General features: G+C 38.6%; 1 protein-coding gene across 1 annotated transcript; it reads left to right on the forward strand.

Moving 5' to 3' along the window:
* Window positions 1-7,499: 7,499 nt before the first annotated feature.
* On the forward strand, window positions 7,500-7,997 carry LOC110933483. The gene is made up of 2 exons (XM_022176703.1): window positions 7,500-7,790; window positions 7,866-7,997. The coding sequence occupies exons 1-2, from the start codon at window positions 7,500-7,502 to the stop codon at window positions 7,995-7,997; spliced, it is 423 nt and encodes a 140-aa protein (XP_022032395.1).
* The last annotated feature ends 3,675 nt before the right edge of the window (window positions 7,998-11,672 follow it).

Below are 11,672 nucleotides of genomic sequence, written 5' to 3' on the forward strand. Positions count from 1 at the left end.
CAGCAAGGGATCGGTTACTGTTCAGTCTCAGCAGCGCAAGACAAATGACTACCAGAATTCGACTCAGCAATCATCTGGCAGTCAGGGGCAGGGTGGATATCGGGGAATTCACCCATTGTGTAATAAGTGCAACCGACACCACAGCGGAAGATGTCGCAGGGAACAATGTCAAAGATGCCTCAAGATGGGTCATGAGGCTAAGGATTGTAGAAGCTCTCGGCCAGCAAATCAGAACCAGCAACTTCCGCCACCAGTTCCTCAAAACCCGCAGCAGCAGCAACCACAGCGTGGAAACCGGGGATGTTTCCAGTGTGGGGCAGAAGGTCATTACAAACGCGATTGTCCCCAGTTGAACCAGAATCAGAACCACAACAATAACCAGGGCAACGGGAACAACAACAACGGGGGAAACAACAACAACAATGGCAACGAGGCAAGAGGTCGAGTTTTCGTGTTAGGACGAGGAGATGCAATGAATGATATTTGAACTTATAACTTATTTTGGGTTTTCGTTGTTATGTTTTCGCTACTCAAACAAAGTTTGGTTTGAACATTAATCGTGTTGGGTTTTATGAATTATTTTACCTATTATATTTTATGTTTGGTATGATGGATGGTTTGATATTATTGAGCGCACCTGCCGTATTTATGGACCTTATGAACAGGGTGTGCAAACCCTATTTTGACAAGTTCGTCATTGTCTTCATCGACGACATTCTGATCTACTCCAGGAGTCAGGAGGAGCACGAGCAGCGCTTACGTCTTATCTTGGAACTTCTTCGAAAGGAGCAACTGTACGCAAAGTTTTCTAAATGCGACATCTGGCTTCGTGAAGTCCACTCCTTAGGCCATGTGGTGAACTGGGATGGGATTCATGTTGATCCATCCAAAGTTGATTCGATCAGAAACTGGCCTGCACCGCGTACACCGACGGAAATACGCCAATTCTTGGGTTTGGCGGGGTATTGCAGACGATTCATTAAAGACTTATCGAAGATCGCGCAACTGCTTACTATGCTGACACAGGAAGGTGTCACCCACCGTTGGGGAGATTCCCAAGAGACCGCTTTTCAGTACCTGAAGGACAGGCTCTGCAGCGCAACTATTCTCTCATTGCCGGAGGGCACAGATGACTTTGTGGTTTACGGTGATACATCGATACAGGGTCTCGGTTGTGTATTGATACAACGGGATAAGGTCATTGCTTACGCTCGCGACAACTCAAGATTCATGAACGGAACTACACGACGCACGATATAGAGCTGGGAGCGGTTGTTTTCGCGCTTAAGATATGGCGACGCTACCTGTACGGTACCAAGTGCGCAATTTACACCGATCACAGGAGTCTCGAGCATATCTTCAAGCAGAAGGAGTTGAACATGCGTCAACGACGATGGATCGAACTGCTTAACGATTACAAATGCGCCATCAAGTATCATCCAGGCAAGGCCAATGTTGTGGCCGACGCCCTCAGTCGAAAAGACACCCTACCTAAGCGTGTGCGAGCGCTACAGCTTACTATTCAGTCTAGTCTTTCTTCTCAGATACGAGCTGCTCAGATGGAAGCTCTGAAACCCGAAAACGTCACAGCTGAAGCCTTACGCGGTTCAAGGCAACAAATGGAACAAAAGGAAGACGGCGCCTACTATGTAACGGGGCGTATTTGGGTCCCACTTTATGGCGGTTTACGAGAACTTGTGATGGACGAAGCGCACAAGTCTCGCTACTCGGTACATCCAGGGTCGGATAAGATGTACCACGATATCAGAACAACTTATTGGTGGCCAAACATGAAAGCTCTTATCGCAACTTACGTCGGCAAGTGTTTAACTTGTGCTAGGGTTAAAATCGAGTATCAGAAACCATCAGGCCTGCTTCAGCAACCGGAAATACCACAATGGAAATGGGAGCAAATTTCCATGGATTTTGTTACTGGCCTTCCTAGATCCCAGCGCGGGAATGACACTATCTGGGTGATCGTTGATCGACTCACAAAGTCTGCTCACTTCTTGGCAATCAAAGAAACGGATAAGTTTTCTATCTTAGCAGACATCTACTTGAAAGACGTTGTTTCGAGGCACGGAGTGCCAACCTCTATCATTTCGGATCGGGATGCACGATTCACGTCAGAGCTATGGCAAGCGAAGTACAAATATTTCGGCTCACGATTAGACATGAGCACAGCATATCATCCTCAGACGGATGGGCAGTCTGAGCGAACGATCTAGACTCTTGAAGACATGCTTCGAGCATGTGTTATCGAACTCGGCAACGGCTGGGAAAAGCACCTTCCTTTAGTGGAGTTTTCATACAATAACAGTTACCACATCAGCATTCAAGCCGCTCCATTCGAGGCATTGTACGGACGTAAATGCCGGTCACCTCTCTGTTGGGCAGAGGTGGGGGATTGTCAGATTACGGGTCCAGAGATTGTAGTGGACGCCGCGGAAAAGATTGCACAGATACGACAACGCAAGGCGGCAGCTCGCGACCGTCAGAAAAGCTACGCGGTCAAGCGTAGCAAGCCTTTGGAATTTCAGGTCGGGGACCGGGTGTTACTAAAAGTCTCACCCTGGAAGGGTGTGGTTCGATTTGGTAATCGAGGCAAACGCAATCCACGGTATGTTGGACCGTTCGAAATCACGGAAATAATAGGCCCAGTAGCCTACAGACTGAACCTACCAGCTGAACTCGGTGCAGTTCACAATGTATTTCACGTGTCGAATCTGAAGAAATGTCTATCAGATGAGACCCTCATAGTTCCTTTCAAGGAACTCACTATCGACGAGCGGTTGCAGTTCGTCGAGGAACCTGTAGAAATCACGGACCGGGATGTTAAGGTCCTCAAACACAAGAGAATCCCTCTTGTCCGAGTTCGTTGGAACTCCAAACGTGGCCCAGAGTACACCTGGGAACGCGAAGACCAGATGACAGAAAAGTATCCCCAGTTATTCTAAAACCGTGCAACCACTACTGAGGCTGAAGCTACTACTACAGAATTTCGGGACGAAATTCCAAATCAACGGGGGGATGATGTGACACCCCAGGAAAACCAGTGAACGATATAACTTACCTAGCTTCCTCAGTGAGTGCGTACCAAATTTCGGGACGAAATTTCTTTTAAGTTGGGGATAATGTGACAACTCGAACTTCCAAGATTCTATTTCGCATTTATTGCACGTTCATGTATTATTTAGTTGACTGATCTCACAGTTAGTTGTTATGAAATTGTATATGTTTTGATACAATGAAGTGTGTTGTGTGACTTTGCATGGTTGTTTGTTAATTGGGATAGACTTGTCAAATATGTGAACTTGGTGGTGAAACTGTGCAATTGATTGAGATGGTGTACCTTTGTAAAATAGAATAATTGAGGGTGTGAAGAGTTATTAGTGAAAACTTAATTATACTTAACCCTAATCCCCTCCTCCCTAATCATTCTCTCAAAATCAAAGCACGTACTTGTAACTCCCTAATCCTCTAGTAAGCATCACCACCATCATCATTGGCACAAGATAATCATCACACTTGATTCCTCTTTCTCTAGAATCCATCAAGGTAATTGCTTAATCATTGTTGGTTGTTAGTAATTGATTGTTTGATTGATACAAATTCATGATTCTTGTAATTCTTGAAAAACCCTAGATTATCATATGAAGGTTCTGCGTCTTAAATTGATATTGAATATTGTGATGATGATGTTGATTAGTGAATGATCATTTACATGATGTTAAGATTCAAGGAATGTTAGAATGATTGCCTGATGATAAATTGCCGTTCTGCGAAGTGTATGAATTATGGTTTTGATAACATAGAACGTAACTGATTTGATATTCTTGATCCTGTGAAACGTATTGTTAATGTCTGAGTTTGTAACCTTTATGTGTATAAGAGTCTGAGTTTATTACTTGAATGTTACCCGAGTTAATGCTTGAATGTTGCCTGAGTTTATACTTGATTGTGGACCGAGTTTGTATTGAATGCAAGTCCGAGTATGAGAAGCTCACATAGTCCGACTTTAATCCTTAAATCATGTCCGAGTTTAAGCAAGTAAACATGTCCGAGTTTAATGAGGATGATGGGCCGAGTTTATTTAACCATACATGGCCCGAGCTTCTTTATTACATGGTCCGAGTTTGGGGTGGGGAAACACCCTGTCCGAGTTTAATGTGTTTCCATATGGCCCGAGTATAATGTCTTCACTTTGGTCCGAGTTTAGGGAAGTTGATTGGACCGAGTTTATTAAGCTCACTTTGGTCCGAGTTTAATGAAATGACAATTGGACCGAGTTTAAGGGATTGTCTTTGGGCCCGAGTTTAATGACTATAGGTTGCCCGAGTTTAATGAATATAGTTGTCCGAGCTTAATGAATATAGCTTGGACCGAGTTTATTTAATGGTGTTTGGACCGAGTTTAAATGACTATTTAGTGGACCGAGTTTAAAACATGATCATCCATGTCCGAATTTGTATGTTAATTATATGCCCGAGGTTGTATGCTATGTCATGTGTTATCCGAGTTTCAAACCGGGGAAACCCCCCCCCCCCCCACACTTGTCTGATGTGTAATTGTCTGATGTTGTGTGATTGTTCCGATGATCGAATACTGAATGATATATATATATATAGATATACGATTTCATGATATGCATGCAATAAACGATTGTAATAAACTGCTAATAATCAATAACAAATTTGATGATGATGAACACACGATTAGAATAATGTTGTCTGAACTTTATAAGTGACGTGTAACCTGAGTTTAGAACAAACAGTTAAAGCTTACTGCATGTACAATATGTGACTATATGCTATTGAATGGTACTACATGATCTTATATGTGCAAACAATTCTTATCATCTCATCCTGTACACAACCCTCACACAGATCACAACCGTTTAGACATAAGTAACATGTAAACCCTACTTGAATGTAACACTTACATTGAATCACGTGCAATGCATCCTAGGTCGTGTGTAGCGGACCTATACATTTAACTAACTCTAGAGGCAATAACATACCGAGCAAACCAAGGTGAGTTCACACAGCCAAGGCATGGGGTTCCCAGGGTGGGAATGAGATTTGATTATTTACTGGTACTTGTCAATAATGGAACGTAGTGATGTGATTTGATGAACTATGGTACATACTCCACTGTTGAACTACTACTAGACTAGTAACACTTATTGAACTGATCTTCGCACACCTGCCAAGGGTTGGCCGCGATATTATGACTGACTTCGCACACCTGCCTTTGGAAGGCCGCGAACTGAAATTTACTAATCTTCGCATACCTGCCTGGTAGGCCGCGATACGGATAAACCTAGTCTAGAATACTCGGGATGAACATCCCCTAATATCTTCGCATACCTGCCTGGGAGGCCGCGATGGAAACCAATACGATACACGACATAACGAACGAACATACTACTACTCACACCGTACTATTACTGAACTGTTAACTGTGAACTCGCTCAACTAGTTTGTTGATCCTCTGTTACATGCCTTGCAGGTCGTTAGATATTTATGGAGCTTGCACAGGGAGGAGCAGGTCGTTGTGGAGCATGGATTATGTTTTTAACTTATTGAACTTATGTTACACATTTGGGCTTTCGTACTTATGCTTCCGCTATACTTATAAACTATGATTATGTTTTGAACACCCATCATATTGAATGATTGGTTTACATTATTATATTTGATATTACCTACATGTTCGATATGATTGGTGGCTTGATCCTGGTCAGTCACGCTCCCAAGCGGTGATACTCCGCAGGTGGATTTTGGGGGTGTGACAGTTTGGGTATAACATAAAGGTTGGTTGGTTGGTTTTTGTTGTTGTTGTTATTATTATTATTATTATTATTATTATTATTATTATTATTATTATTATTATTATTATTATTAACATGAATACTTCGGTTGTCCCTCTGATATGCTTAATATTTTGATACAATTTTTTTTATACCAATAAACACACTTTATTTTTTTTTACTTCATATCCTTTTAGATATATCCCAATTTTTTTGTTTACACTTTTAGTTGTTATAGTGAGTGTGAGTGTGAGTATCATAACGAACTGAACCGATTTAATACCGACCAAATTCCGCTGCGTAGCACGGGGTATCCCACTAGTTAATAAAAATTGGTAAATATGAATTAAGCTCTACAACAATCCTTCACTTCTGAAACCATAACACTCGGTTCCCGAGTCTCATTTAACAGGGGGGAAAGTAAAGAGATGAAAATATGAAAAAACCATGTTCCCGAGATTTTTTAAGGATAGAAGGGTGGGGGAAAGAAGGGAAAAAGGAAGAAAATTCGTACCTAGATTGATCCTCCCAAATTCGACAGATTAGGAGAGAAAATTTTATCAATTACTAAACTACCCTCATATCTAATAAATCTCACCTTAAGTTATTTTACAGATAAATTTTGGTGCAACTTTTTCATTCCCATTTCTCTTCGCCCAAGTCTCACTCTCTGACTTTTGACACCACCACCCAAACTCCAACCACCACTCGCCACCGGCACCGGATCTCCCTCGTAGAACCACTGTTAAGGTACTATCATCCCACACTAAAACATGAACTGTAGAACTTATATGAATACAATAGTTTCCATGAAAAATTAGTAATTGGTAATCCATAAAAAAATTTAAAAGAAACAATTTTTATAATCCACCCAAATGGGTAATTGCAAATGTCAATCAAAACATTTTCTTGAATCTTGATTCTCTTAGCTAAACCCAATTTCAAAATATTTACCCAAAAACAAAATCTAAATAAAGATCCATCTGATCAACAATTCCACTTCATTAAAACCAAAGATCTACACTGATCATCTAGAAACCCCAAAAAAGACATAAATATTGTAACTTTAATACATACAAATTAAAGGATTGAAATTTAAATGAGAAAACAAAAACACCCAATTGAAAGATTATAATTTGTGATTACCCACCTGGTAAGAACACATAAGAAGGAGAGAGACACAGTCAGACATCTTTTTGGCATGTTGTATTTTACACAACTTTTTACTAGAGGAGGACCGTGACAAATATCTTGAAGATGAAGTCTTACATGAGGTGCTAAATGAACTAGTAGAGAAAGAACGTCAAAGTACAAGAGGCATGCGTGAGGGTAGTACTGAAGCAGACCAATTAAGGAACTCAATTGCAAATCAAATGTGGACTAACTATTTGATGCTACCAGAAGATGAAATAGATATGTCAAATTAGTTTTAGAATAGTACATTATAGTAGTTCGTTTTCACATTGTATTGATGATTGGTGTTTGAAATTATTTATGTTATTTGGTTTTTGTATTATTAAATATTATTACATTTATCAATTTCAAGTTTTTAATTGTTCTAACGATGTATTCTTGTTGAAATTGTATTATTAACTATTATTACATTTGCCGATCGCAATTCATCATGAGCAAACATGACGTCAGTGAAAATACCAGTGAAAAAGAAAACATGATGTGGACGTAAACTATGGATAATGCATTCATACAATCCATGATAACGCAAGAGATCAATGGTTATAGGATTGGTGGAAATTTTACTCCACAAGCATACAAAAATATAGTTGCGGAGCTTAGCACAAATCTTCAAATGAATTTTACCAAAGCTCATTTGAAGAATCGTTTAAAGACGTTGAAACACCGTTTTTGTTTTTCTGCCCGGTATGATATGTTTCAGGGAAAGTCATTAAGTGGGTTCTCATGGAATCCTGAAACTCAACTAATTGAAGTGGAGGATGAAGTCTGGCAACAATTAATAGACGTAAGTGCTTTAATTATTTACTAGAATATTCAGATTATCATCTGTAATACTAATTATTTAGATTTTGTTAAATAGTCAAAGCCAACAGCTACAGCGTTGAAGACGAAGAAAATCACAAACTATCATGAAATGCTAGAATTATTTGCAAATGATAGGGCATCAGGTGCACAAGATGAAACTGCTAAAGAAAGAAATGCACGATTGTAGAAGGATGATGGCATTAACACAGAAACACCTCCAGAACTGGATGAATTCTTAGTTACCAATGATGTAACTCTAGAGAGCTAATACAATCTTGATGATGATGTTCATGTGGTTGATCTTACGTCTTCTCTACCCGAGCAGTCTTCTAGGACAAAGAAATATAAGAGTAGAAAAAGAAAATTCAAACAAGAAGATGATGGTTTAACCTCAATGATTATGAATGGTGTTGGCAGCATAGCTAATGCTATTGCTGAAGGTAATAAAATTATTCAGGAAAGCAATAAAATACTTGAAAGAGTTCATCATCGCGAGTACACATGTGATGAAATTATTAAAGAATTGGAACCGATGGGTTTGGAACCTCAAGAAATACCACAGACTTTTAGTTATTTGTGGAGAATCAAGCTAAAGAGAGATCATTATTTAGTTGTTCTCCTAATATACGGTTGAGTTTGCTGAGATGTATGATAGGTTTAGGTAATTAAGGACTCAAGGATGCATTTATCTAGTAAAGTTTTTCTTGTTTGATAACTTAGTACGTTTATGACCTTTTTATTTGTTTCTTGTTTATTTGAGTTTTTATTTGTGTCACAACCCCCGACCCCACCCTGGGCGGGAGCCGTGAACAGTCAGGTGGTACTGGTATTTATTAAATTTGCAGCGGAAAAATTTTCATCAGGACCATAGTTAGGAAATTTCAGAGTTTGGAAAACATCACATTTTTAATGTTAAATAGCCGGAATAAAGCCCATATTACAAACAAAGGTTTTTATAGGGATAAACCCTATTTTGACAAAACATAATTTTCTTCCTTTAATTTAGTGACAAAGCCACTTTATTTAAGCCTTCGGTGCTTCATAACATGTTCCTTTATTTCCACAGTAAGTTACCTGAAACGCGTTTAAAAACATTTGATCAGCAGGAAATACTTGTGAGTTCATTCATTGGTATAAAACACATTCTTATAATTACAACATAGTTTTTACATTTGTTTATCTTACCAAACTACTGTTGGCTAACTCATTGTCCAATAATAAAGAAACTATTTTAAATAGTAATTGTCACTCGGTGGCAGTTCCTGTAACTGTGGTCATATCACCCATTGGCTAACTCATTGTCCAATAGTGAAGATTATCAAGTAATGTATACAAAACCCCACATACTGATAGTAGTTTCCCAGTAAGAATACAAATACTTGATCATTGTAATGTAAGTAACAATTGGGAAACATTTAGGGTTTTGAAAGCATTTGATAAAAAGAAATAATGACTCACTTTGTAGATTTAGGGTTTTGATTATTATAGCCTCCTGGTATTAATCTTGGGTTCCTAATAAAAACAAAATGCAACATGTATCAGTGCATCAACCTAAATCATACTTTAACGATACATCACGAGATCAAAACCCCAACGTAGTTAACAAAGTATAGCCTTATTCAGGCATCACTTTGGCATCCGTTGCTGGGTTTTAGATTGATCGGGCAGGGTATCGAATCAGTGATCAGGGTTAAAACACTTACAACGGGGCAGAGTATCGCAGATTTAGTGGTATACTGCAAAGAAAACGGAGAACGAGGGAGTGTATTCGTCAAAATTATGTCGAACTGGTGCATCTGAACATCTCCCAGACTGGCCTTTATATACCCAAAACTGGATTCTCCCTTGCGTCGTGGAAGAATATCTGACCTCTTCTGCTGTAAGACCCTCACTTGATTTATACGATCTTCATAACGTGACGACGAAACGTAATGCGGAAGCTTGTATCTTGATCGTGTTTGGTTCTTCGTTAAGCTTAATCATCCTCCGGTACTTTACATTATACCTACATTTTATAAAAAAACATGAAATTTTTTAGTTATACGACATTTATAAGTGTTTAAACCAGTCCATAAGTCAAAAAGAATAAATAACCGACATTTTCCAGATTTTTAACCCGTCGCGTGCCGCGACGGGTGTTTGGTCTATCCGTCGCGTGCCGCGAAGGCCGTGGCGGGCCGCGACAAGAATAGGTGTCCCCCGTCGCGGGGCGCGACACCCTAAAATTTCCAGAAAGTTTCGAGCTGGGAACTGCACATTTCCAGCTTGACCAATTTTCCCGGAAACGTTCATAACTCACTCAATTTTTATTCGTTTTACGATCCGTTTCTTCCTATGTGATCGTAATTTGATTCTCCATCATATGGAGTTAAAATCTGACATCTGGATTAATAAAATTCTTGATTTTAAGTCCTCGACTTTATATTTAATTATTAAACTTTTGACCCATTCGTGATTTATCAAAGAATCTTGTTTCTAAAAGGTCATAAAGTATATACCAACGTATTTAACTTAAAATCTTTAACTCGGGTCCAATACTTTTATGAATTACGCAACCATTACCCAAATTATGTGCATAATTCATTTTGACCCGTTTGGAGAATTTAAGCATTTAAGCTTAATTCTCGCTCTTCCCTTTTTATACATCTCGTTTCCATACTAAGATATCTACATATCTTCCTCCACAACTATAATTGTGGTGGATTTAATAATATAGCATACTTATTCCGAATTCTACCATTCAGATAGTCAATTTATGGCAAAGACCCATTTTGAGACGTTTGACCCGAAAAAGCTTATACCTATAACTTTTTACACTTACCAAATACTTACTTGATCAAAATGCTTATTTCTAAACAACCCTTAAGGGTCGTTTGCCCGGTTTATCGATCAAGAGCGTTTTGGTCAATTTTAGCCCTTCTTTTATGACGAAGAACTTTCAACACATATTTGACCAAATTTGCACATCTTCGCTATAATCTTACTTACACATACCTGGCTCGGGTTAAAGTATAGACCCGTTTTAATACCTTGCTTTAATAACTGCTAATTAATAGCGACACAAATATCCATTCGCTTTTTACTCCTGTAAGCATATGACTCGACAAATAATCATTAGTCGATATTGCCAAATCGTGATATCTTCACCTTTTGACCCGTTTGGTCTAAGTGACCTTTTATCTTTGCGAGATGATATTTATTTACCATCTCATCCATATAACTCGTTCCGATTTAAACCGTACGATCATATTACTTAGAATTTATCTCTTAATTCTTGTTACTAATTATGGATTACACCATAAAGTAACTTAAATCAAACTCGTTATTTATTCGTCATTGTATGACCGAATTACCAATTTACTTTTTTTTAACCATCAACATGGTTTCTTATCATTTTCACTTATTTTGTTCCGTACGACCACACATTGGAACATCATATTTCAAATACTTATTTATCTTATTCGTAATCAGTACGATAAGGGAATATTGTACAAATTAAAAGGAGTGTAAGCTTTACTTACCTTGCATCCAAATTATGTTTTTCCTTCATACTTGATTCATTTGACCCGCTTCCTTCCCAAGCTTCCACCTAGCTTGTTAAGCGTCAAACTACCTTTTTTATCATTCGTAAGATGGTTAGATTAGTCACCATTATTAAGACTATCTCATCTTACGGACTTTATATCAAAATTACCATTTGTTCTCTTTTTGGTCAGTTTGACTTTTTAAAAGTCAATTGCCTTTTAGCGTAAGTAATTACACTATGAAGCTCAAAAATTCATTTGAGCACTTTGTCAAATATCCGGTAGGCATTATTCTTATGCCGCCATTTTAACTACTTATTCAATCAAGTTCACATAAC

This window comes from Helianthus annuus, chromosome 4, assembly GCF_002127325.2.
Source record: "Helianthus annuus cultivar XRQ/B chromosome 4, HanXRQr2.0-SUNRISE, whole genome shotgun sequence".
In the NCBI taxonomy this organism is placed as follows: Eukaryota; Viridiplantae; Streptophyta; class Magnoliopsida; order Asterales; family Asteraceae; genus Helianthus; species Helianthus annuus.